Consider the following 27,890-nt stretch of genomic DNA (forward strand, 5'->3'; position numbering starts at 1 on the left):
ATCTTAAGAAGGATTCAGGGCGTAGTAGAAAGGTGGCGTTTCATTTAATGGCGTCGATTTAGGGAATCGGGCGTTAATGCAGATGCGTTTTCGTTTGGTCCTCAAACAAAATATGCCTTTGTGGAGTTGAAAAATGGAAAGTTAATACCACGTAGGAGATAGCGTGAGAAAATGGAGGTGGAATTCATAAAAGCGACGAAAAGTACAGTGGACATTCTGTCGATAATCGCTGAAATTACAACAATCACCTTTGTTCATTTAGGAAGAATGTAACAGAAAATGGATGCTGAATCATCTACAAGCTAAGGTAAGCCTTTCATTGTGTTGTGCAGCATTGCTTTCCTATCAAAATTACTTACTTTCTACATAAACAGTGCAGTGCAGACATATAACATGAAGCGTCCAAAAGACACGTGTTACACGCGTCAACAAAAATTACGCACGCGTGTCTGCGTTTTTGACACGCGCCTCAAAAATGAGTTTTTTTTCCAAAGGACATTGGTATGTATGAACTTGCTCGTTGACTGTGGCAGGTCTTTTCAACAGGTGACCCGAAGGCACTGACCCCTGGTCTGGGGGTAAAGGTATTTAAGGTAAACCTTATTTAACGTTGGTTCCTTTACCCTCATTTCACCCCCCTCTTTCCATCAGTGCTCCGTTTTATGGGTATTCAAAGCTACCTGAAGCTACACAGAATGGAATGAAGTCGAAGCAAGGTGTGAGGTCACTAGGGATTGAACTTGGGACCTTTCACACAGAAGGCTGCACATCAACCCACTGTGCAATCCTTACTCCTAGGGGTCGTTACTCCTAGGGATACGTGCCTGACGCTAGATACACGACCTCTTGTTTGTTGTTTGCTTTGAAGAACATAATTTCCAGGGGGTATAGGGGGTGTTCGACATTTTTTGGAATTTCCAGGGAGGAGGGGGGGGGGGGGGGGTTAATGCGTCCTCCTGCGTCCTCGCTAAAATGGAAAATCCGAAGGGGTGGGGGGTCCTATATGAAATTCGCTCCATGGTGGAGGTATGGATATTTTCTGGAACTACACAATTTTAAAAGATAGAGAATAAATGTAATTCCGAGTAAATGCATTGTGCCTGTAATACAGGTAACAAATGCAGAGAGATGTTTACTTAATATAATATTTCGATATAAATCTGTATCATCTTCACGTGCTTATTAATGCTAATGTACCATCTATAGTATGTAAATCTCTGCTACTTGTTGTCGCCTCAGTCTGAAGATGATATCAATTTGTATTGAAATGTTATCAGGAAACGTTTCTCTGCATTTGTTGCCTGTATTACAGACGCAATGCATTTACTCAGAATTACATAAATTTTATTCTCTTCCACCAGTTGCAGTTGCATCCCTATACCCCAATGGGGGCTATAAGGATCTATGATGACCAGTTGTAGTTGTTAATTAAAAGTAAAGGCTGTTCATGTCAATTATTTCTTTAGAGGCAGCTTATTTGTGCTCAGGATTGACTGAAGAATGGTTTGAAGAATCTTCTAAAAACAAACAATCTTGAAGACAATATGCAGGGTGGAGTAAGTGGCACTAGAACCCGCAGCTGAAACAGAAATCACTTGATGTTGAGAAGCTTATGGACAAGTTACGGACTGACCAAGATGAGGCAGAGAAGGTCAGTGTTAAGAAAAGTGGGATCAAGAAAGCTCTTTTTCAATCACTTGTTCTACAAATAACTGCAAAAATAATCAACACACTAGGTTTTGTTACTCTGTTTGCAAGACTTGGTGGCCTCTGCAGGAAGGAATGGTTTTTGGGTGGTTACAGGTGTTTTCTGGCTACATTGTAGTCAGCTGGTCATTCAATCAGGCAACTAGTCAGTCAGTCAGTCTGTCAGACAACTTCAAAAGTGTAATTACATGTAGTCAGTCAGTCAGTTAGTGAGTTAAGTCATAAAGCCAAGTAGTCAATCAGTTGGTGAGCCAGTCTATCAAGCAAAGTCAGTTATTCACTCAGCTAGCCAGCAGGAAATCAGTCACTTGTCAATCATTCCTTGATTCATTTACTAATCCATTGCAATATACCTGTCTATTGTTTACAAACAGGTGCGTTAAGTCATATCGGCAGAAGAAGTCATCAAAGGAAAGGTGAATGGAACCCACTCTATGAGACTCTTCCTCCCCTGGATGCTGCTAACAAGGTCAGCCAACAGATGTTGACATTTTACTGCTTCTACTGCTTCCATAACTAGGGGGAGAGGGGGGCAGTGGTGAAACTACAAAACTGTTGAAGCAGCTGTATGAGCATGTAATATAAAATCAGGAAGCAATCCAATGTGGAATGGTTTAATATATAATATAAAAAGTAAGGGCTTTATTAACATGTCAAAAGCCTAACTTTCACTCAGTGTAAACTAAAGCTTCTCCCTGGTGAAAATCTTTGAAGGATCTTTGAAGATCCTTAAAGACTCCTCAAAGATCTTTTTGAGGATCTTTCTAAGGATCTTTTCTCGAATCCTCAAGGATCCTACCTAGGATCCTTGAAGATCCTTAAAGATCTTAGCCTTTCTTGCCAAGATCCTCAAAGATCCTTGCCAAGATCTTCAAGGATCCTTGAGGATCTTTGAAGATCCTGTCCAAGATCCTTGAGGATCTTCAAGGATCCTGTCCAAGACCCTTGAGGATCTTCAAAGATCCTGTGCAAGATCCTTAAGGATTTTTAAAGATCCTGACCAAGATCTTTGAAGATCATCAAAGATCCTTGAGGATGTTGAAGGAACCAACCAAAGATCCTTGGGGATCTTCAAAAACCATATCCAAGATCCTTAAGGATCTTCAAAGATCTGGTGCAAGATCCTTGAGGATCTTCAAAAACCCTTGCCAAGATCATGTGCAAGATCCTTGAGGATGTTTATGTTTAAATATCATTTAGGACTTTACAGGAACTTAGCCAAGATTATCAATTTTATTGTCCACCTTCTCACCCTGAATTGCACTTATTGGACTGCAGTTTGATGTACAAAATTATTTTATTTAAACACCTGGAAAAAGGAGCTTTCCTTCTGTAGAAGAGAAACTTAAATACATAAATTGCTTCATTTGTCTGTAAACTATTTATGTTATAATGCTAAGTATGATTGAAGTAAAATAACAATGATGAATCATGGGAAATCAATATCCGACTTTATTTGCTAGCATTATTTATTGAACTGAACGAAAAACAGCCACACACTACAATTCTCACTTGAGTAAGATGCAAGTGAAGTTTGGTAAGGCAAACCCTTATCACCCTGGCTCATTATCCAAAAATGTGCACTAACTCTTGGGTCAAAGGGATGGGAAGAATACAATAAAAATCTAACAAACCTGAACAAATGATGCATTGACTATTGTTTTTCACAGACTTGATGTGGATAAAGTTGCCTTTGACAACATTGTTGTTTTAAAATTGAAACTCTGACAACTTTGCTCACATCTTATTCAACTGACAATCATAGTAGCTTTTGGAGTTATTTGGTCACATGGTTATCCATTAATTAAAAGTTTAGCTGCATACAGTGAACCAATTTCTTAAAATTACCTATAATATGACTTGAATGTATATTAATAATCATAGAAACAATAGAGATAAAATATAGATACTCATACAGTTTTTATCAAGTACTCATTAATATCGAAGATATGGCTGGGAATATTCAACACATTTTCACAAACAGACATTTTTATCGAGAAAATGTTTCTTAAAAATAAGACAAAAACCTTAAATTGTAGCCTAGAAAAACAGCGAAAGAGAAACATTACAAGTACAAGTACATGTACTACAACAATAAGGTTTGATTTTACCTAACACATTTGTATTTGTTTCATTTTATCTATCTTTTCATTACTAATTTTTTTCTTCACTCAGTATTTGGTGCTATTGTTGGTTGAGGCTGCTTTTTTAGAACTTTTTCTGAATATTTTGCAGTTACGCATCCTGAAAGAAAAACAAAACCATAAGGGCAAATTACTCATATTGATTATCATGAATTCCAAATGTACTCGCAAGTCATGCCGTGGAAGTGGAAATAAATGTGCATCACCTAACCTTTGAAAATTGCTATGAACCTCAGACACATGTAGCATTTACAGAGAATCGAAGGGATCCTTTGCCAATCATATAATTTGCAACAACCACTCTTTTGATGTAAACCTTATTAAGTAATCTCGTTAGAGATTCACTTATTTTTTACAGAATAATAGCAAGTAAATAAGCCGAATTATAATCCTTGGCTGTACACTGTACATGTCAAATTATTTTGGGACTTGAAGTTTGAAAAGTTCGAATTTCGGCTAACTCAATGTTGTTCGCAATTAAAATGTTTTCAGAATAAAACGTTTTGTTCCAGTATTTCCATATCATTTTAAATGTGAATGCTTCATTGTCATGCAAATTCAACACACAAAGAATTTTAACCCCGAGAGATTTGAACTGGTTGAGTTAGCCGAATTAGTCTATCGTCATTTTTAAGGATGTCCAATAAGTCATCAGCTCAAATATTATTTGCTTATAATTAGCGCCTACCTTTGTACTTGGATTGCTGTACGCATTTCCTCGTTTTGAATCAGTCTTTAAAGGGTAAAACAATCATGAATCAAGATTTATGCTCGTTGATTCAAACTTAAATAAAACCGCCGAACTGTAAAAGGAGCCATCCTTGGTGACTGCTGACCAAAAGGGAAATGGCTCACTAGTCTCCAGTCTTATCTCTCGGGTGTTATCCAAGATGGCGGAGGATTACAACTCTCCGATTCGTCTGTACTTTAAAGAAAAAGTGAGCAAAAGTCATAGCAGACTCATCGAATTAACCCTTAAAGGAATGTAAAAAGATACTGATCGAGCCGATTCGTCACTAGAGTCCCTAGATGTGGCCCTGAATTCTGTATTTTAGCCCTGGTCTTTTTTTAAAGGATTACGTGCTGACACGAATTCTTTGATATTTCGAGAGTATACTGTTTCATATTGCTTCTGGCCCGGCCTGCTGCTATTACGAGTCCATCAAACAAGGTAATCTGTTACTAATATTTCCGACAATCAATGGATTACATCAGAATAAAAGTTTTCTTTTTAATTGATTCGTGTACAGCGTGATTATTTTTATGTTCAAAGTTTGGTGCCTTAATGATACTTGAGGGTACATGTACGTAATACCTTATAGGATCTTTAGGGATTTTATACACTCCTATAAAGGTCCTTATAAGATCCTTATCCTTGAAGGATCAAGATTACTCTAAAGATCCTTTTTAGATCCTTTAAAGATCCTCATAGGATCTTTCAAGGATCCTAACAGAGATCCTTTCAAGATCACTTTAAGGTTCCTTTTAAGATCCGTAAAGGATCCTCATAGGATCTTTCAAGGATCCTAATAAAGTTCCCTTCAAGATCACTATAAGGATCCTTTTAACATCCTTGAAGGATCCTCATAGGATCTTTCAAGGATCGTAACAAAGATCCTTTCAAGATCACTTTAAGGATCCTTTTAAGATCCTTGAAGGATCCTCATAGGATCTTTCAAGGATCGTAACAAAGATCCTTTCAAGATCACTTTAAGGATCCTTTTAAGATCCTTGAAGGATCCTCATAGGATCTTCAAGGATCCCAACAAAGATCTTTTCAAAATACCTCTGAAGATCCTTTTAGGATCCTTAAAGGATCCTCATACAATCCTTGAGGATCTTTCGAGGATCCTTTTATGGTTTCTTTCAAGATCACTATAAGGATCCTTCAAAGATCCTCAAAAGATCCTAGTATGATCTTTAAGGATCCTGTCAAAGATTTTATTAAGATCCTTTCAAGGATCCTTTTAAGATCCTTGTAAGATCCTCGGTCACTCTTTGAGGATCTTTCCAAGATTTTGTGTGTGGATCTTGGTAAGATCTTTGCAAGATCCTGATAATTTCCTCAAGGATCTTGATAAAGTATCCCAAGAGTCCTCAATGTTAGAAAATCTTTGAAGATCCTTTAAAGATCCTTCAAGGATCCTGTGAAGATCTTCATCTTTAAAGATCTTTGTCAGGTCTTTGAAGATCTTTGAAGATCTTTAAAGATCCTTTAAGGATTTTCACCAGGGCTGAGTGGACACCTTACCTAACTACCTTTAAAAAAGAAGGAAAAAGAAATCAAACAAACAAATAAACTTAAGCAAATGTTATTAGACATTTAGATATTAGATTTCCAATCATTAATTTTTTCCCTTTTATATATTGTTTTTATATAGTATGATATTATAGTAATTTATTTTATCTCAGGCTTTTAACATGATGTATTGATCACCGAAAATCCCCTCAGGGGAGTTTTCAATAAAGTTTCATTCATTTCATTCATAAACAAACTCAGAAACTCTGCCGACTCCATTAATTGTTATTCTAAGAGTTACACAGATGACAGTTCTTACTGGTGTCAGTTCTTAGGAGGTTCTCAATGTCTACTTTTCTTTCTTACATGTTTGGTTGGCCATTACCACTCTTCATTAGGTACACTGGAATTTTACACTATGTATTTGTGAAAAATAAAGCAGCATGTTCCTGTGGTTTACCCTGAACACCAAATGCATTGTCTGTACGATGCTTTGCAAAAAGAGTTTGGGTGTTTTTTGGCCAGCTCTTGCATTAATTTGAATTGCTGCCTCACCATGCAAGCTTCAAATTCCATTATGTAAGTTGGGTATTGCTATGCTTTTCGTGTACATCTTTTCCTTATCTTTCTAAAAGCCTGTACTATGTTGTCTTCTGATTTTAAACGAACAGGCTTTTGAGTTGGAAATTTTGGCAATGTAGTCAACAGTTGTGTTTGTAGCTTCAGTTTGTGTGGCATATTTCAGGGCTTTCGTGAGCCTGTACCATTGTGGGCTTGTCTCTTCCTGGATTCAGCGCTGTAAGGAATTGGAAATACCTGTGTTGGATGACTTCAACCTTGTCAGTGTGTTGACAGATCCTTTTGAGATCAGGCAGTGGAATTGAATGCGGATGGTCTGCCAAGAGATTCTGTAAGTACAACACATAGTTTTTGTAACCATTGACTTTTTTATTTATTATAAAGGGGGTAATTCCTAAAGAAACTGTGGTGCTGCGTCGATGGGGAAGTAGTGCACAAAAATTTGGTTTTATTATTGGAGTTGATAATGTAAATTGACCACTGTACAGGGATTCTAAAAGCTGACATTTTGTTAGCCCTTCGTCAGAGAAAATTACGGAATTTTGGGTTGTGTGTAGTTTTTACAGTAGAGTAGGAGCGACGCTATTGGTGGTAACATGGCAACATGAAAAACCGGAATACATCAGTTAAATGAAAAGCATTCGTTAATACCGTAGGGATTAAGGGTGCCGACTTGGATGATGAATTTTTGTTCTAGATTCGTGAGGCTTTCCGTCATACCTACATGTAGATGTAGGGGAAGGCTGCAGATAGCCAGGTGTTGTTGTTAGGGAGATTAAAATGACAAGCGACTGGCTTAGATGCATCTTTGTCATTCTTCTTAGCTCCTACCCTACTATAAAAACTACACACAACCCATAATTCCCCGATTTGTTCTGACGAAGGGCTAATCGTCGAAACGTCAGCTTTCAGAATCCCTGTACAGCGGTCAATTTACATTATCAACTCTGTTGATAAAACCAAATTTTTGTGTACAATTTATTATACCGGTAATCAACTGAATCAAATATCACTGTTAGCAACTGACTTAAACAAGATGATGAGTAAACTGTGAGGCCTTGTGCTGCTTTTCAAAATTTTAATTGATCAAAGTTTTCAAAAGCAGCTCAAGGCCTCAGAGTTTACTCATTTATCTAAAATATGCTGCTAAAGTACAACATCAAACTGACAAACAACTTTCCTCTTTGGTGGGCAAATTCCTACAGAGACCTGTCTAGAAATGCAGGTGCTTGTATCTTTCTAATGATGTGCTAGAATTGAATCTAAGCTGATTGATAGATTTATCATTTCCTCCTTCCTTTCATCCTTCCTTTTCTATGCTTTACTTCTTTCCTTCTTTCTTACCTCATTATTCAGTTATCTATGTTTATATATATATTTTTTATTTATGAACTGGTGTTGCACAGAAGTGCAAGGTGAAGTATAATAAGACTAACTTTCCTCTGTGAGGTATTAGGGACTGTCAGATCTACCACAGTGACAGCGATGAAAATGCCACCTCAAAATATAACTTAGCTTTGTTTTAAGTCTTTCGTGATTGTTCCATCTAGTTCACGTCCTACAATCCTACAATGCTGGTGAAATACTGTGAAAATAAATTGGTGCCAGCAGTTTCAGTGTCGCGATTGGAAAACTGTATTGCATGACGTAAGTTTATCGTTGTGTTTCAATATCACTTGCACCGTGGGCGTGATCGCTGAACTTTGAACTATCTCAGATGTTGAAGTGGTCTGTGCGTTTTTTGGCGCGAGAGAAGTTGTAAGAAAGCAAAAAGTGAGATCCATTAAACCAGATTGTTTAAATAACATGAGTGTCTTTTGTCGGCCAAACCAAATTCCCAACAGAAAAGTGGCGACCCTGCCAGGACCGGAGAAAGATGGCAAAAACGATCGATCAGCTTACGAAAGCGGTCAACGCAAAACTGCAAACCCTGAAACTTACGCAAGGACAAGCGATCACCACGATCGGGGATAAAGCGGTTCTATCGATGGAAAGGATACAAAACGCTTTAAAGAAGAAAGTGGAAGAAGTCCATGACTTGAAGACCGAAATTCAAGAACTGATGTTTGAGGCAGAAAAGGAGGAGGACAAAATCGTACAGCAGGGCAAAGAAATTAAAGAACGTGTTGGTATGATTGAGAAGACAATCGACCAGCTCGACGCGGTGATCAGAGAATGCAAACAAGTCGAAACACAAGCGGAAGAGAAAGAAAAAGAGCAGCATGACGCACAGCTCAGGGAGAAACATTACGAAGAGGAAATGCGGTTCGAGAAAGCTAAATAATTTGGAGCAACAGGTATAATTCGAGAAGAAAACCGAAGAGAAAAAGGAGCAAAACATCAACGTCAAAACTTGTCATCATCAGCTGCCAAAACTTGTCATCACCAAGTTCAAGGGCATACCTGCTGACTGGCTGCGGTTTTGGGGCCAATTTACAGCGGAAGTTGATGCGACAAATGTTTCGCAGATTACAAAGATTTCTAACCTTAAGGAGCTTTTGGAGCTTCAAGTTTGATCGTCCATAGATGGTCTTCCATTCACCACCGAAGGCTACGAACGAGCGAGCGAAGAATATCCTGAAAACGAAATTTGGGAAGGAGAGTGAGATTGTAAATGCCTATGTAAGCAGTGTCATGTCACTTCCAGTGATTTACAGAGCAAACCCAAACAAGGTATTGCAGTTTTATGAAAAATTATGCTCATCCGTTCAAGCACTGGAAACAATGGGAAAACTCAGGGAGGTGAATGGTTACATAAGGATGACACTGAACAAAGTAGAAGGAATTAGAGGAGATTTAGTGAGAACCGATGACGATTGGCAAGGATGGAAATTCGACCAGCTTGTTGAGGCGTTGCAAAATTGGACCGTGAGGAACCCACCGAAGCCCAATGAAGATCCTGACCACGAGAAACCACCGTCATGGAAGCCGCCATTCAAACCACCACCTAAATTCCCAAAGTCACAATACAGAATGTTTAACTTGAGGCAAGAAGAGTGGAAAACACGACCATGCGTGTACTGTGAATCGAGCAAGCACAAATCAATTGACTGTGACAATATAATGGGCGTGGCACTACGGAAAAAGTACCTCAGTGAGAAAAGGTTGTGTTTCAACTGCACTGGTACAAGGCACCCAGCTGCAGAGTGTCGTATTGTTAGAAGTTGTCAAAAATGTAATGGCAGACACTACACATCAATCTGTGATAGGGATTCCCAACAGATGTTGCTAGCTGCTGGTGAAGAAGCAGTCATTTACCCCGCTGTTGTTGTTGATGTAGATGGCATAAAATGCTGAGCATTACTGGACACTGGTGCCGGAAGTTCTTATGCCTCAGCAGCCCTTATCAAGCGACTTGGAAAACAACCATCAAGGATGGAGCACAAGAGAATTGACATGATGATGTGTTTGACTAACCAGAAGATTTATCAGTATGATGTCAAGATTTCCAGCATTGTGGGAGATTTTAACATGGCCACATCAGTCATTAAGGTAGATAGAAGTGTTCTGCTGACCATCCCTGACCCAAGATATGCTGACAAGATTAACTAGTACCCCCACCTGCAGGGAGTATTCATGAATGATGAGGACAAGAAGCCAGAGCTACCCATCCATTTGATACTGGGAGCAAGTGAGTACTCCAGAGTTAAGACTGACACAAAGCCACGGATTGGAAAAGCTGGCGAACCAGTTGCTGAGCTAACTTCACTGGGATGGACAATAATGTTGGCTGGAAAAGAAGCACACATGTGGAGCATTTGTCTTGCCAGAACCTCGTCCACTGGTTACGAGCAGCTATGCAGTCTAGACGTGTTAGGTCTTCAGGACAGACCAGACGGTGATCAGCAATCAGTGTACAATGATTTTAAGGAGCAATTGAGACACAGTGACGATGGATGGTGTGAAACAGGGTTACTATGGAAACATGGCCGTGATCTCCTCCCAAACAATAAACAGGGAAGTCTGAGAAGACTGGAAAGCCTCCTCAAGAAACTGCAAAAAGAGCCCAACCTTCTGGACCAGTATGATGAAGTCATTCAAGACCAGTTGGCGAAAGGAATCATAGAGAGAGTGTCTTCAGATCCAGTGGGAAGAGAATTCTACATCTCACATAAGCCTGTTGTCAGAGAGTTTGCAGAATCCACAAAACTGTGAATTGTCTTCGATGCATCAGCTAGATCGAACAAAAGAAGTCCGTCACTGAACGACTGTTTTGAAACAGGACCACCCCTCCAAAACTTGCTGTGGGACATTCTGGTAAGAAACCGATTGAAACCTGTGGCATTGGTAGGTGACCTCAAACAGGCATTCCTGCAAGTCCGTATACGACTGGAGGATCGAGATGCCCTGAGATTTCACTGGATCAAGGACAAAGAAACATGAAATGTAGAAGTTTTGAGATTTACCCATGCATTGTTCGGACTTATCCAGTCACCATTCTTGTTAGGAGGAACACTGCATCATCACAAGGTATGAAAGAAAGATACCCATGTGCAGTGGAAGAAGTCAAGAAGAGTCTATACATCCACGATGTTATCACCGGTGGAGAAACGACAGAGAAGGTGCGCAAGCTGAAAGAATCGGTTGTCACAGTATTTGGACAAGCACAGTTTGAATTACACAAGTGGCATTCAAATGAGCCAGAGTTAGAAGCAAGTGATGATCACACCCAGAGAAACCAAGATGTTGGGGCTACCATGGAACAAAACCCGAAGACACCATCGCTGTCACACTCCGACATGCCTCCCAAGAAGTATCTAAAAGAAAAATTTTGAGGTTCCTTGCTTCAGTTTATGATGCCCTTGGTCTAGCTTCACCGGTATCAATTGTGGGAAAACTTTTGTATCGAGAAGTCTGTGACCAACATCTCCCATGGGACCAGAAAGTACCCGAGATGGTCGCAAACCAGTGGAAGAGATTTGAGAGGAGCCTTCCAGACCAAGTTCAAGTTCGACACAGTTTGGCAGGCTTTAAGGAAGCTATCGATTTACACATGTTTGGAGACACAAGTGGGGCCGGAACATCAGCTGCCGTGTACGCAGTGGTCCATCAAGCTTCCAGTGTCAACCTAGGCTTACTGGCCGCAAAATCACGCCTGGCGAAAAAGGGTTTGACCATTCCTAGACTGGAACTTGTATCTGCACACATGGTAGCGAACCTTGCGGAAAACATGAAGAACGCCCAAGAAGGCCAGCCAGTTAGATCAGTCCATGGATGGCTGGATAGTACTGTAGCCCTACATTGGATCAGAGGAGAAGGCAGTGCCTACAAACAGTTTGTGGCGAACCGGGTGAACAAGATAAGAGATAAGGCATACATTCAATGGAGACATGTTGGTACCGACCAGAATCCTGCTGATATTGGCACCAGAGGTTGCCAAGCAGACAAGCTGAGCGAGCTATGGTTTAAAGGGCCAGAATGGTTAACAGAGCATGATCTTTGGCCAGGTGACATACTTACAGAACTGAACAAAGAAACCAAAGCGGAAGCCAAACATACGAAAGAGATCTTTGCCACCATTACCGAGACCAAGGATAGCCTTGATGAAGTTTTCAAAAAGAACAGCTTCTGGAAAACGGTGCGAATCACAACATGGATAAGACGGTTCTTGAACAATTGCAAGCAGAAGAAATCAGCGAGACTCGTTGGCCCTCTGATGACAACCGAGACCGATAAGGAAGACCAGTGGTGGGTTCAAAGAGCACAAGAAAGCTTGTGTGGAACAGAAAAGTTTGAAGAAGACAAGCTGACCCTCAACCTGCAAAAGAACAGCGATGGGCTGTACGAGTGCCGCGGCAGAATACAAGGAAACTTCCCAATCTATTTACCACTGAGTGCAATGTTGTCGGAGAAGTTGGTTCAAGATGCGCACATGCTGATGTTACATGGAGGAGTTGGTCTCACAATGGCGTTGATCAGACTTGATTTTTGGATACCCCGACTGAGGCAGTTGACCAAGAAGGTCATCAATGGTTGCTTCGGATGCAAGAAGGAAGAAGTTCCACCACCCAGGAACCTGCCAATTGACCTTACCATGGGGTCAATCCCTTTCCAAGTGCTGGATTTGGACTATGCTGGCCCAATACTATGCAGAAACAACAAGAAGAGAGATGGTAAAGCTTATATCCTGTTATTTGCCTGTAGTCTGACCAGAGCTATCCATCTGGAGCTGTTAAGCAACCAAGCCACTGAAGAATTCATGAAGGCCTTCAAGCGGTTCATAGCCAGAAGAGGGAGGCCACAAAAAGTCTCCTCTGACAACAGAAGGAGTTTTGTTGCAGCCTCCAAATGGTTGGCACGCATCATGAGAGATGAGATGATGCAGGACTACCTGGCTCACCAGAATATCACATGGCATTTTAACTTGAACCGAGGGCCGTGGTGGGGTGGTCAGTTTGAGAGGATGGTGGTACTTGTGAAGGGGGCCTTGTACAAGTTTATTGGGGGAGCGAATCTCACGTGTAGTGAGCTAGAAGAGGTCATCTTAGACGTTGAAATCACACTCAACAACCGCCCTCTTACCTATCAAGAAGATGATGTCCAGTTACCCACCCTGACACCACATGCTATGATGTTTGGTCAACCCAATCAGTTGCTGGAAGACGATCCTGATGCAATTGAAAGCAAGGATTTAAGGAAGTATGCAAGGTATCTCCGTCGCCGCAAGGATGTAATGTGGACCTGATGGACCGAGGAGTACATAAGGAGCCTTCGAGAAAGACATAACCTCAACCACAGGAAAGGAAAACTGCAGATTAAGACCGGAGACGTTGTTCTGATTCGAAGTGACAAACGGAACAGAGGTACCGGTAAATGGAACATAAGGATTGTAGTCAAGCTTATCAAGGGCAGAGATGGTGTTGTCAGGGCAGCAAGACTGAGGGCAGGGAAATTAGTTCCTTGAGCAGGCAATCCAACAGTTATGTCCAAGGGAGTTGTCGTGTGACAGATATCAGGAGCGGGGAGTTCCAGTGCTTGATCCAACAGCCAGAGAGTTCCGACCCAGAGGTTATGCGGCTGCTGCTGCCGCACAGCGTATTAAGGATATTGCGCAACAAGAGAAACTGTAAACTGAACAAGTGCTTTATTGTGTATTTCATACCTACAGAATCAAATAGGGGGAGAGTGTCGCAGCCGGAAAATTGTATTGTGTGATGTAAGTATATCGTTGTGTTTGAATATCACATGCATCGTGCACATGATCGCACATCAGAGTGAAAGTGGAGAATGAATGATTCTCTGTTTCATGCTCATGTCCTTGTCAAAAGCTCAAAATTGGTGATTTCACGTCATCGCTATGCAGAGTACCTGAAAAATATTTTCTACAAACCCTGTACCACAATTATTTTTCCTCTTTTTAACCAATGATGTCATTGTTTTGTGGCGCTGTTGTTGCCTTTACCGTCATGGTTTCTTAAGCACCCTATTGTCACCTTTGGCCCACTTCATGCATATCCTTTGCCAACAGCCCAGAGACATTTTGAACAAGGCTTGTGAGGCAAGGCCTACACCAAAATGACATACATGTAGGAAATGGCACATCACTGCCAAAGTGTGGAAGGAAGGACAGGTTACCACTTTAAGACAACTTACCTTCTTGTTTTGGGCATAACCATTTGTTATGTACAATGGTATAATTGACTAATATTTATTTAGCTAGGAGTCAATTGAGAATGCCATCTTAGTGACTTGAGGTCGTCATTGGCCTTTGATGATTGATCCCCAAGAGCTGGTTAGTATATAAGATCCTATGACCTCGGGTACAATTCGGAAGTAGTAGGAACAAGGTTTCAAGTAGTCATTGTTTTAGGTATAAATACTCGACGAAAAAAGGTGCTGCTGTCTTTATTTTTTCATGCAGATAGAATGCTTATTCAAGGTTATGTACACTGGTAATGTAAGCTGTTTACAACTACATACATTTCTCTTTTTTTTCTATATATTTCATATTTTATCCTTGTAGATATCTATCTTTATTTCTGTATTTGATATTTTTTCTTCTCAAATTGGGGAAGTGCCAAAGAGTAATATAATTATATATGCTATACAAATGTAATAAATTATTATTAATGCTTTGGTGCGCAATAAAAGACAATACACACAACTTGGGCATAAACGAGGGGCAGGGAATGTACTGGCAAGGCGCGGATAATACCCACCGCCGGTATGGACCACCGGATGAGGGGCCTCGGCAACTAGCCGAGGGGGTGCCTCATGCCTGTATTGCAAGGCGGGCATAGTTGCTGGCATAATGTCCTGGGGCCAAGTTAACCCAGTCCAGCAGAGTAACAATATGCCCCCTCCCTAACGGGGCTTCAGCACAGGGCTGAAGGGGTGCCGCAGGCAGCAATTCCCCGCCCATATTTTATTAAGGAGAACTATTGAATAGGTTACAGAAGCTCATAAGGAAAAAATAAAATAAAATACAAGAGAACCAGAAAGCAAACAGGGCGGGAGGGAGGGATTAAATTGCTCAACGGAAAAAACAGAACTAGTTGAGCTTTGGAAATGTCAAACTGAGAAGGCTCGCATGGCAGGATGAATGAAATAGCCAAATAAGGTAGTCACGTGATGGGAAGTCACGCTCTCCTCCCAGGCGCTGCCCAGTATTTGCTTACCAGCATTAACATCTATTTTATTCTAAAATATCATTTATTATTATTATTATTATTATTATTATTATTGTTATTAACAACTAACATCTATTTTCATTTCATTTCATTACTAACATTTCTATTGTTTAGTCGTAAGTTTCAGTTCAGGTAGCCAAAAAAAAATCACCTCATGCCTTTGGAGAGCTACTTCAAGAACTCAAATTTCCTTTTTTCTCCACAACAATTCTCAGGCTAACCGTTGGATCAGAGCAAAAGAGGCCAAGAATGGACCACTTAGTGATCAAGAATTGCATTCCTATTGGTATGCCTGTGCTTCTGGGAGAAGTCGAAGAGACCCTGGACCCGGCCTTGGAACCAATCTTGTTCAAGCAGACTTTTGTTGAGGCAAGATGGAGATTACTCTTTTTGTGACTTGCTTAATTTTTAAGGTGTCTAACTGTAGGATATTAATCCCAGAACTTTAGATGTTTGTAACCCAAGCCCTCCCCCAGTTGCTTGCTTATTACATAATTATTTTATCAGCCTCATTCAAACTTTGTGTTTAAGGCTCTTGAAAGATAACATTATCACCACCAACGTTTGTGGAAGAGAAAAAGTTAGAGCAGCCACTAGATCTAAAACAGCAATGTTGAAAGGGAAAGCAGGAGATGATGTGCTCATGACTTGATCCAGAAACAGTAGGACCTCAAAATCTAATGGGTATGTTCAGTGTGAAAAAATCTTACTCGCAAAGAAGGCTTCTTAGTTTTTTTGATGAGGGCATTCAAATCAAAGATATAAAGAGCAAAGAGTTGGTCATTTAGTTGGGGCACTGAAGAAAAAACTTTCCCACTCACTATGTGTCTCTTTGCAACTTTTAATTTCATTGGATTGGTATTGCATGTATCTCTGTTGTATTTTACTGGGATTGTGCATATTTGTTGCTGTGGTATATTACTTTGTCTCCATTGTTTTGTGAATCAGTCCGCTTTGCCGTTGTGATAACTGTGAACTGTAAATTGCTGGCAACAGAAAGCTTCGTGTGAACCTGAACACTTTCCATGATAAATTTTGTGCACTTATGCTCTAGCACTGCTCCTCTGCATACGTGGGGGAGCTGAGCCTTGCAAAGTGACTATCGATCATGCTTTGTGCTCTTTTCCAGGGTGCGATTCATCTTAGAGACATTTCTTCTTAAACTTGCAGTTATTAATATTATTGTTGTTGTCAAGGTTACCATAGTTACTGTACATTGCCATTATTAATGTTTATTATCATCCAAGACACTGTCCTCAATGTCCATTATCATCATCATTCTCATCATAAGCATTATTGCCTTCATCGTCAGAGTAGGCTCACAGTGATGCATGTACCAGTTTCTCAGTTAATGTTGTACATGAGTGCAAATCAATCAGTTTATTACATTCTCCAAACTCGATCTGGTCTCATTTGTACAACATCTGTTGTCAAAGCTGCATATGCACTTTAACATTTTACTGGCTTCTTGCTTCTTGTAAATATTATTGTGCCTTTTCACTTTAGGACTAATGTTTCAGGCTTTCGCTAGCTTGAAGGAAGAAGTACTTTAGTCAGCAAGCCAGTCATTGTTAACATAGCATTGATAGAGATATGATGTATCTTTGTTCGTTTTTGTTGTTGTAGTTTTTGGGCATATTGTTAGAGTAAGGGGAGGGGTCTCCAGCAAAGTAGCTTGAAATTCAAATCTCCGTTACTTTGCCTAATCTTCAAAATTGCTCCAACCTCCAATCCCAGACAAAATTGTTGAGATGATTTTTATCTTGTCATTTAAAAAAAACCTTTTTTTTCTTCATAAATTAAGTATTATGATATCTCCTCACTCCAAAACAATGATGAGACAGGGCTGGGTTATTTGCTTGTTTCTGATCAAAATTGTGTTACTATCGATCTCAGGTGTCCGTGGACAAGGGCTTTTTTTCAGCCCATGCACTTCACAAACCGTTGATGTCAGTCTATGGTTAAAAAATTCTAATCACGTGATAACATTTTTTGCAGCTCTGCAGTTTCGAAAAACTGATCTCGTGATGCTATTTTCTGTTGCTCTCCCCAAAGAGAAAACAATGTTGACAACGATTAAAACCAGCCGACTTGCTATTATGGGTAACCCAGGAAAAGCCTTGACCGAGGAAATGAGAAGAAGGTGGAAAATTTTCTTCAGGCTTTTTTTCTTTTCTCGGCTGTGGAAAGAATGAAGGACTAGCGCCACATGGTCAGTATTTTCAAAACCACAGAGTCACAAAAAATGTTATCATGTGATCAGAATTTTTCAAACGCAGACTGAAATCAACAGTCCATGAAGTGGGCTGAAAAAAAGCCCTCGTCCACGGATCTCTGAGATCGATAGCAGAAGGGCCCAGCTGGGAAGGGGGTATTGCTTGCGCACCCTCTTTCAATTCAGAAGATTATAAGATAATTCTGGCAATAGTGCAAAGTGATTGCAAAACAATGGCATGAACAGAAGTTAAAAAGGGAGATAACAAGACACAATGTAGCTTTCATATCTTGAAAATCAAACGGATCACGTGCACTAAGATGAGCAGTTTTTTATGAGATATTAGACTGTATTCATTAATGACAGACAACAAATAATAATTATTAGTCTTTTATCATCATGCGAATGAGACCATACAACCGGGCTCGGTTTTTTTGGTATTATCTCCATGCGAACAAGGCTAGTTGGTCTTATTAGCACAAGGACAAAGGAATAATTTTATGGACTGTCATTTATGAATATGGTCTATGGGAAAGGCATTGCAATACTGTACCATTTGGGGCAGAGGATGAGGGACATATATCAATGCCAATTCTTTGTTTTTGATCTCTTAGCTTTGCCCAAACCCTTCGTTGCCCTCTGAAAGCTCAGATGATGGCTGTTCAACAACAAGTGAAAATACAGAAATAACTGAGGAAAGTGAAGGTCCGCAAGGCAGTTTTGGCTAATGTCTGACAAGTTTTCAGTGATTGGTGTTTGTGAAGGCTTTTAGAGAAGAGAAGGTACTGTTTCTGTAATTTATGACATTTTTACCCAGCTAATTCAAGACCAGACCATTCTTTAAAACTGACTCCCCTTGTGAAGTCAGACTCGCATAGGAGCCTTGCCGGCCATGCATCACTATTCATGCCAGGCTATTTATTGTGAATAATAAATTATACCAGGTTGGTAGAAATAATGGTCTAAAATCTGCTCAATCTGTGTAGTGCTGGGACTCTAAAACATTAGGAGCTGCACCCTCTTGGTTATTCAATCTTGCTGTTGCCTAAAGAACTTAGAGCTTTCTTATGTAATCTTTATTTGTTTGATGTTAAAGTTTTGTCTTGTGGTGTGGTTTTGTCATTGTGTGGTGAGGTTTTGTCGTTATGTGACAAGGTTTAATGGTTACAGTGTAATTTGTGTTGTTTCCTTCACGATGTGTTGAGGTCTTCTTTTGACATGCTGTGTTTACATTTCATGTGGTGAGGTTTTTTATCACCTGTCTAGTTTCTCCCTCTGTGTGATTACAAACACAGCATTTCAAAAGACCTCAACACATTGTGATGGAAACACAACATGTAACCAGCAAACCTCGTCACATAATAATGTTTTCACAGTCCACTCCAAAACATCAAGACAAACCTTCGACACCAAAACAATAAGGATTACATAAGAAAGTTGTGGCTTTCCATACAAATCGGAAAGCAATTTATTGGGCCACTGGAGAAAAAGGACCACATCTTTTTTACTCTCTGCTCCCCTAATCTTCAGTTCTTTGTTTTAACTGCAGTCCTGTTCGTGTTGGCTTTGATTGTTTTGATTTTTGCCTTTTAATGTTCTTTGGTTGGTTGAATAGTTGAAAGTGGTTTATTGACAAATGGTTGGTTGAAGGTTAAAAGAAAGTTGAGCAAACTGCATGCTATGTTAACCAATCACAGCAGCATATTTTTCTGCACTCAGAGCCAGTTGGATGCGCTTACCTTTGATTGGCTTATTGATTGTGTACCTTTGTTGCTATAGGCTCACATTAAAAAACTGTAGAATTAAATTTGTACATATGTATTTACACACAGGTCATCTTCGGCTCTTTGGATTTTGTTGTGTGAAAATTATGGCAAGACGTTCATGGAGAGTCCATCAATCGACCTCAACACCCTGTATGCTGATGTGGGGACCCACCACACCTCTTATCAACTGGGTTGGATCCCATGAACATATTCCTGAGATTTGTGCGAGAAATGAGCCACAGATAAAGGTGAGACTTAGTAACGCCTTAGCATTAGGGATGTTTCGTTACTGACTAGTCCAATTTCAACCGGCCGTTGGCAATATCCGGATCGGATTGGATCGGATCGGACCGGACCGGACCGGACCAGATCGGATTGACAAAACACGGACCGGATTAATAACAAAATCCCCGCCAAAAGAAGACGGTTACCAGACACCATGCTGAAGACAGGAAAAGTCGAATTCTATGCCTTTCTCTCTTGTGTAGTCGTCTCCTCATTTATTGAGACTCATCTAAATGTTTCTTTCCAGAGTTGATGACAGATTCCAAAGTGGAATTATGAAAGATACGATGTGACGAATTGACTGCGTGCCCGACGGTCTTCTTCTTCAAACATGAAAACTGACAATAATTTTTTTCTTTACCCCAGTCCCTGACAATTAAACAATAGCCTGATTTAGCAACAGAAAGGGAAGGTCAGTTGACGAAAGGAGAGCCAGCAGAATAGTTGGGATTCTACTCGACTAATATGGCCTGATATGGATATTTTTGGTGCGTGCGCCATTGTCAACTGACATTCAGTTCCCGTTTGTTCTGGTTCTAACTTAGGCTATTATGCAATTAGAAGGGACTGGGGTAAAGTAAAGAATTGTCAGTTTTTATGTTTGAAAAAGAAGACCGTTGTGTACGCAGTCAATTCGCTTATTGACGTCAATTCGTCACATCTTATCTTTCATAATTCCACTTTGGGATTTGTAATCACCTTTGACAAAAAAAACATTTCGACGAGTCTTGATAAATGAGGAGACGACTGCACAAGAGAGAAAGGCACAGAATTTGAGTGCGTTGTCTGGTGTTATTGATCCAGTCTGAGTTTTGTCAATCTGATCCGATCTGGGTTTTGCCAACGGCCATTTCAACCGGTCTTCAATCTTCCCTATCTCCTAGCAAGCTGTTATTTCTTGTTGTCAGCGAGAAAATGGACCCTCTAATTTTGCTGCACAGCAGGATTTTGGTCCAAACAGAAGTAGCATTGCATGACTACTAGAAGGTATGGGGAGAAGTGTGACGACCCTTAAGACTGCAATTGACAGAGTCGGAAAATACCATAATACTCTTTGTTTGTCCCCTCAAATTTTGCATAAGCATATTGCTTCCTGTTTCACAATGCTTGTTCCAAATTTGGGGTACAAACAAATTTAGAGTATTATTGTATTTTCTACTCCAGCTGATATGATTTACAAAAGGTGTCGTCCAAAATAACCCAACTTCGATATATTTAAATTCAGTCCTACACAAAATGCATCATCTCCAGGCCCTGGGAAATAAACTCATGCAAATCCGTATTTTTATTCCCCACAGCCTTAAAATCATGTTTATTGTGTTAAGTTGAATTTTAATATATTGAGATTGGTCTATTCAGGCTAGGAAATGTCCTGCTGTGAACAGCAGTGGCTACTACTTCCAAATGTTGCAACATTCCCCCCCCCCCCCCCTCCCTAAAAGTTATGAATTAAGTCACAAACAATCGTATGTTGGTTTGTTTCATTTTATTTTGCTCAAATTACATTTTTTGCTTAGGTACAGTTTTGCCTTTCATTCATAGGAGTCTTCAGGTCATGTTGTTGGGTCAAGGTCATTGGCCTGTGGCCGAGAAAATGATCACCAATGCAACTAAAACAGGAGACAGGATCTTCCTCCAGGTAAAAACTAGTGAGTAAAACTCATAGGCGAGTTTGTTGGTAGCCTGCTCGCAGGCGGTTGGATGGTCGAAAAAACCGGAAATCGTAATGAGGTCGCCATCTTGGATTCGCGCGGCTGGGTCTGGGCCGGGTTGAGGGTCGGGAGGGTTGCGAGGAGAGGAGAGAGAAGCGCGGAAGCGCCATGGTCGGTGGGATGCTACTCAAGTGGGGCTGGTTTTCGGGCAGGCGGTTTTTCTCTCTCACCTCTCCCCGCCCCCCTCCCGACCCTCAACCCGGCCCAGACCCAGCTGCGCGAATCTAAGATGGAGACCTCACTACGAATTCCAGTTTTTTCGATCATCCAACCGCCTGCGAGCAGGCTAGTTTGTTGGCAGGTGGGTTAGGATCAGTTGAAAGGGATCGACATGCTTGTCAACTGTCATTTTTGCGTCAAATATACCTTAACTGCTAAAGTTGACGAGAACAAAGGCAAGTAATTATAGTAGGGCAACCTTGCTGTTAGAAAATGCCCAAGTCAGACAGCTCCCAAAGGAATTGCAACATTTTACTTTTCATTGCATTTTAGAGGCTCTGTGATCCCAAGTGCTTTTTTTTCTGGTCACCTCTCTAATGCCTGCACAAGAAATTACTTCGACAACACAGCCGCCATTTTGAATTATATTGTTCCAATAGCTATTATGGGATGCCCAGGGGGCAAAATGCATATTACGGTAATTTGCTTCTTGAGCATCCCATAATATCTTTTTAAACAATCTGAAATCAAAATGGCTGCCAAATCGTCAAAATATCCTATTAATTTTATGCATTGTTCATGCATAACATTTAGTTTGTCAGCTTGTGTTGGCTAGAATGAACTTTTTGATGATAACATTAGTAATAGAGGTTTCTTGGTTTTCATGTTCTTTTTTATCATTTTCTATAATGTACAGGAAGTACAGGAGGACTTCGCACTGTTTCTGAATTGCATGCTAACCAAGACTTTTCCTGTGACGGTTTTGCAGAACAGTGTCAAAGTAGCAAATAAGCCATCTAAGGGCTCAAAGCAAATCCTGAAAGAGCTTTTGGTGAACTCAGTGCTGATACATTTGAGAGTCATAGTAAGTTGTTTCGTTTTTGGTTACCGGTATTTGTATGCTACTTGTCCAGCTCCTCTTCCCATCCACACTGGAGATTTGTTACTTTTATAGTCATTCTCACAAGTTCAGGCCGTGGAAGTTGAGATACAAAATGTTGCGAAGGAGCAAGAAGATGAGGAAGGACCAATGCAAAGAGACCCCTTGTCCCCAGTCTTTTCTTCAGGTCAATTCTTGCTTCCAGTTCAACCTCTTTTAAAATTTTTGGATTCAAAGGCCTGACCATTTTTTTTGCATTTTTTTTCTTTGGCATTTGCATCTTGGATGAAATAATTCAGGAAAGAAAGAAGTTTGGTCAACTGGACTGGAATGTCAGGGTAAGCAGTAAACGTATAAGGGAACAAGTTTACAGCAGAGGTTTTTGTGCCTATTTCAAAGCAAGAAATTTCCTTTATGGTAAATACATTCAAGTATTCTTTTCCTGGTTTATGACGTGAGTTTATGGAGGAAAGATAGTAGTTGTACATATTGGTGTAGTGGTCAGTGCTTTGACACATTGTAGTGGGAAACTCTTCTTTTTCAATAATTTGGTCACACCTTTCTCAGCACTTTAAAGGAAGCCTCCACTGCAGCTAAACAGATGAGAGAGCATTTCTCTTGGAAATATTAAGTGAATTTCAAAATCGCTTATTTTTGTTTTCCAATTTTTTTGACGCTGCCATCTTGAATAAATTGGGACATGTTATGGGTTCCCTATTGTAATTATACAAGAGCTTGTCTTGTCAGAACAATAGGGCAATCATAACACATCAAGAGTTGGCGGTGCCCGGCAAAATTGACACCCAAAAAGTATCAGGGGTTTTAAGTAACAGGCCGCAGTTGTGCTTTGGCCATGCAGGTAACCTCAACAAAGTTGTTGTTGTTTTCACTGCTATTCTTGTTATTATTAATATTATTATTATTACTGTTTTTATTATTAGCATCCTTATCATTATCACTATTATTATCATTATTAATTATAATTAACTGTGTTTTGTTGATTAATTACAAATTTTGTCCCACAACAATTGTCATGCTTGTACTGATTTGTTTTTCCTTTGATGTTCATTAAACAGTACAAGTTCAGAGACTGGGGTCGAGAGAGCGCTCTGGACAATTTAAAGATGTCCTTTACAGAAGGCAGATTCCTTGGGATGCCCTCACCTATATCACTGGCCAGGTAAAAAGGTTTGTTCTATAAAATGGCAGTTGCAACTATTCTTGAGGAGACAATAAAGGTGCATTTACATCACGGAGCAAAAATGGAACGGCACGGGTTCGATAATTTTTTGTTAAGATACAGTGAGTTCCTATCTGCGTGTTAATGCATCTATGATTCCTTCACAAAACGTATGAAAAGTAACTGTTTCTTTTCAAAAGTTATCGGCTTTTTTTAAAAAAAAAAATTGTTCTGTCCCATTTTTACTCTGTCTTGGAAACGCATCTTTAAGGAGGCTCAAACCAGTTTCAGCGCTTTCAAGAAAATGTACTATTTAGATTGATTGGATCTACACAACTTTTTCACGTAACGGCTGTCATTATAACACCATATAAAACCACAATAATTACTTGACAATGTACATTAGAAAGGTGATGTAATAGGTTACCATAGAAACAAGATCCATCTATATACACCATATTTCTTGCCTGTAAGCAGTTAGATCTCAACAATGAACTTGGTGACTCCCAATTTTTATTGCTGGGAAGTGATTACCAAGCTTAAAACAAAATTCTCTGCAAAGCTAAAAAAATTATCAGCAGCGGAAACAGAGCTACCTTTACAATTGGAAAATTTTAAGGTGGCTCTGAATTTTAATAATTTCTCAGAGGACTTCACCTCGCTTGGTAATCACTTCCCAGCAACAAAACTTGGGAGTCACCCAGTTTGTTTTTGATGTAAGCGTTTAGAAGTCAAAATAGAGGGTGTATGTGGATGGCTCGTTAGTTGCTATGCTAGCTTATATTGGCATACATAGAACGTCGTCTTAGTTATAATTGGCGTTTCATATCGTATCATAACATTTTCTTTACGTGAAATGGTGTTGTAGGTTCAATCCCTCTAATAAGACATTCCCTTCAAATTGTTGAAACTGGTTTGAGCCATCACAAAGTGCATCCAAAGTTTACATTTGGTTCATTTTTGTTCTACTTGCACTTTCATTTTGCTTTGGATGGGGGAACGGTTTTTTGTTGGAATTATATTTGGGGAGATAACTGTAGTATTCCTATAATTGTGGCTATGGATTCTTGTTGGGTAGAAGACGTTTAGAAAGGTCATGGTATCACGAGAATGCAATCAGTCTCGTTTTCCTCTTTGAGAGTCAAGTAAGAATGCGATCCTCCCAAGATGAATGAGTGGAACCATGAAAATTGTCGCGAGGGTTGCATCCTTACAAGATGGGCAAAAAGAAAACTGAGAGGTTGCTTGCGGTGTGGAAAGAAGTCAAGAAAGTTACACAAGCTTTAAGACTGTTTTACAACTTTATTTCATATTTTTAGTAATAGCAGATCACACATGCAATATAACTTGCATGGTTAAGAAATGGAACTCAGGGGTTCACATCTTTATTATTTGTTTGTTTTTTTACAGATCACATGTGGATGATGGTTTACGAATGCTTGGGACCAGCGGTGCCTGACAACCATTCTAGGAAAATTCTAGGAAGATTCTTGAGGACAATTACAAGTGTTCTAGCTCGGGTGAGAATACAATTTTTCCATTTACCAAGCTCTGTTTGCTAAGCCCAATCAGTGAATGGCTTTCAATTTCCTTACATGACCAAACTTACTATATATATAGTTGCTTCCTTTTTTCTCTAAAATAGCCGTGATTCTTAATATTCTCTCCATTAGAATAAGTCTTAATTTGCCTGTTACTGTTGCTCAGAATTAAAGATTGTTTGGTTGTGAGAACGTAACAAGGGCTGCTTGAATGTAGTGAAATTAATTTCACGGCAACCATTTTGAAACAAAATCATCAACACGAAGCATCCTGGCCTGGGTTGCTGGAAGCATGGTTAGCACTAACCAGCGTTAAATACCATGGAAACCTATAGGTTTTGATACCTCTTAACTAATGTTTAGCATCGAATTGGTGATTAACCCTTTTTGTATGATGTCTGTAGGTGTTTTTCCCTCCTTGATTTGATGGGCTCCTAGAGAACAGCGATTATAATGCCAGTCCTTGACTACAGTACTTGGACAAGAAGTGGACCAATTTAATTCTCTCTTTAAAGTCATCAAGGTAGGCAAATACCTAAAAAAGACGACAAGTTTTTCACAATTTGTAGGTGCTTCACGGTATTATCTGGGCAATGCTTCTGTCATTAATAAGGGGTATATTTTTCATATGCCTTTCTTTAAATGACCCGGATTGGACCAGACCTGATTGGATCGGATCAATAACAAATTCCCGCCCAAAGTAAACACATGAAATCCCTGGGTCACCAGTTAAGGTTACTTCCGACCTTCGCGGATGTCCTTCGGAAAAAAAATCTTACATGCGTTAGTTTCAATAAAATCCTAACAGATAAAATATGCAACCTCACAGCTGTACAACCAGCCTTGCATACTTATTTTGTTCTTGGTCTTAATAAATGTAGTTCAAGATAAAGTTTATTTTTTAACTGAGTTTTCCTTTTAGTGTCAGGAGCCGGTAAGACGTGAAACCACCAAGGGTTCTTCTATTGAATTTATCGGGTATCGGATGCCGCAGCACGAGCAAAATGATTTCACAGTGTTATTCACAAGACATCAATCAACGAAAGTGTCTCGGCCGTTTGATATTCTGATTTGTTGTGTAAATGGACGCCACTGGAAAAATATTTTAAATATCAATTTCCTGACAAACTTTTCTTTATTGATGCCATGTGAATAACATTGTGCAGTGATTTTGCTTGTTCTGCGGCATCCGATACCCAATAAATTCAATAGAAGAAACCTCGACTGTTTCATTCCTACCGGTCCGATCCTGACACTTACCAAAAGGAAAACTCGCCTCAACAATATTTTTATCGTAAACGACATTTATTGAGCTTTCTTCTGATGTATAGTTTGTTAGGGATTTTATTGAAACTAATGCGCTTACGAATTTATTCCTGAAGGACATCCGGGAAGGTCGGAAGTAACCTTAACTGGTGACCCAGGGATTTCATGTGTTTACTTTGGGCGGGAATTGCGTTGTTGATCCGATCTGGGTTTTGCCAACAGCCCCAATGTTAAGCCATATGAATAATTCATTGTATCCCTAATGAATAGTAATGAATAGGAGAATATATGAATGTGCATAAAATGTGGAGAATGCATGAATATGTATGAAAATTGACAAATATACATGAAATGATAGATATCCATTGAGTGAATGAGAAATTATGGATATTTATTGAATGAATAACAAGGAAACACATAAGAGAGCACAATGAGTAGTGCCAGGTAACTATTTTATTTAAGACGTTAATTATGACAATGATTTTAAAGTTGTGGTGGAGGATGGGAAAAATCTGTTTGATTTGATCATGAATTAAGATTATGCATAATCTAAATAATGACAGAAGATTAATTGATTGCCCTTATGCTGACCGAATTTTATTTTTACCACAATCCCTCCATGTGGATCAATGCAAGCCTATCCTTCGCTCCTGAACCAGTCAAAGACTTGCTTCTTCTGTGTATGCAACAGTCATGATATACAATGTGAGTGTGGCTTCCTATCAAAACCCTAAACAAAACAATAACTTTATTGTGCTCCTAAAAAGAAGGTACTTTTTTTCCTCAATCCTTCAGTGTTGGCTGTGGTATCCTCAGACAAGTTTTCCGAAAAAGAATTCTCAGTTAGATGAGTTTTTGTGAAAGTGATTTAGTTGGGTTAAATTTAAACAAATGCCTTTGTATTTTTAGGTCATGCAGTCCACAAACTTCGTTGTTGCTGTTTATCTACCAACTGATGTTCTTCTGGATTGAAAAGGAAACAGCTCTGTTGTGTCAGCTGAATTAATAAAAGACTAAAAAAGAACTTCATTTGTCACCTTAGCTTTGAGTTATTCAGACTGTTTCTGTGAAATCATCTTGTTTTAAGAATCATCATTGATAGTTGAAGGAAAGCTTAATGAGATTTATGTTTAAATCAGGGTTTCAAAGCAAGTAATTTTCTTTTCAATTTCTTCGGTAATATCTAAGGAGTGAGAGTAGTTTCGGATAAAAAGACAACACTGTATTAATATTAAATTTATTTGTCTTTTCTTTTGCGCAATTTCCCTCTGTGCTAAGTTAGGAAGAGTTCTGTACATTTTTACATTAGACAGTTTTATGAATAAACTTCAAAGTGTAGAAGCGAGACTTGTATGATTTCTTTTTTTGAGGCTCAAATTGCCTAGAAAGGTATATTTTTCTTTTCTAATGAAAAGACAGAAATTAATCAAATTGAGAGCATTTAATGAATATGCATGAAATCGAAAGCAATTAATGAATATGCATGAATTTGATGAATATGCATGAAATCGAAAGCAATTAATGAATATGCATGAATTTAATGAATATGCATGAATTTGAGAGCAATTAATGAATATGCATGAATTT

At 39.4% G+C, this 27,890-nt stretch overlaps 2 protein-coding genes and 1 long non-coding RNA gene across 5 annotated transcripts; 2 read left to right on the forward strand and 1 right to left on the reverse strand.

The window, feature by feature from the left end:
* On the forward strand, positions 1-27,682 carry LOC138011580 (dynein axonemal heavy chain 6-like). 3 transcript variants are annotated; one of them, XM_068858656.1, is made up of 15 exons: positions 1-307; positions 1,469-1,651; positions 2,082-2,176; positions 6,836-7,000; positions 15,515-15,668; positions 15,831-15,983; positions 18,129-18,296; positions 19,347-19,528; positions 21,108-21,204; positions 22,134-22,301; positions 22,616-22,654; positions 23,393-23,496; positions 24,907-25,016; positions 25,442-25,560; positions 27,213-27,682. In XM_068858656.1, exons 9-13 carry the CDS (start codon positions 21,121-21,123, stop codon positions 24,953-24,955), a joined length of 444 nt encoding a protein of 147 aa, XP_068714757.1. In that variant the 5' UTR covers positions 1-307; positions 1,469-1,651; positions 2,082-2,176; positions 6,836-7,000; positions 15,515-15,668; positions 15,831-15,983; positions 18,129-18,296; positions 19,347-19,528; positions 21,108-21,120; the 3' UTR covers positions 24,956-25,016; positions 25,442-25,560; positions 27,213-27,682. The 3 variants fall into 3 exon arrangements, with proteins under 3 accessions (XP_068714757.1, XP_068714755.1, XP_068714756.1); XM_068858654.1 differs by lacking the exons at positions 1-307; positions 1,469-1,651; positions 2,082-2,176 and adding exons at positions 4,728-5,022; positions 6,489-6,669 and having other exon boundaries at positions 22,616-22,733; positions 27,213-27,680; XM_068858655.1 differs by lacking the exons at positions 1-307; positions 1,469-1,651; positions 2,082-2,176 and adding an exon at positions 4,728-5,022 and having other exon boundaries at positions 22,616-22,733; positions 27,213-27,680.
* On the reverse strand, positions 2,986-4,703 carry LOC138011582 (uncharacterized). The gene is made up of 2 exons (XR_011124744.1): positions 4,540-4,703; positions 2,986-3,951 (listed from the first exon to the last, which is right to left on the reverse strand). It is a non-coding gene; the product is annotated as an uncharacterized lncRNA (long non-coding RNA).
* LOC138010046 (uncharacterized) lies at positions 11,564-13,354 on the forward strand. Its single transcript, XM_068857012.1, has one exon. It carries the CDS (start codon positions 11,564-11,566, stop codon positions 13,352-13,354), a length of 1,791 nt encoding a protein of 596 aa, XP_068713113.1.
* Positions 27,683-27,890: the final 208 nt, after the last annotated feature.

This window comes from Montipora foliosa, chromosome 7 (assembly GCF_036669935.1).
Source record: "Montipora foliosa isolate CH-2021 chromosome 7, ASM3666993v2, whole genome shotgun sequence".
Lineage (NCBI taxonomy): Eukaryota > Metazoa > Cnidaria > Anthozoa > Scleractinia > Acroporidae > Montipora > Montipora foliosa.

Bases quoted from the DNA above. Each gene is read 5' to 3' on its own strand.
- LOC138010046 (XM_068857012.1), top strand. From the start codon at position 11,564: ATGGTCGCAAACCAGTGGAAGAGATTTGAGAGGAGCCTTCCAGACCAA.
- LOC138011580 (XM_068858654.1), top strand. From the start codon at position 21,121: ATGTTGTTGGGTCAAGGTCATTGGCCTGTGGCCGAGAAAATGATCACC. The intron at 22,302-22,615 runs GTAAGTTGTTTC...GAAATAATTCAG, and splicing joins TGATACATTTGAGAGTCATA to GAAAGAAAGAAGTTTGGTCA. The intron at 22,734-23,392 runs GTAAATACATTC...TTCATTAAACAG, and splicing joins AGCAAGAAATTTCCTTTATG to TACAAGTTCAGAGACTGGGG.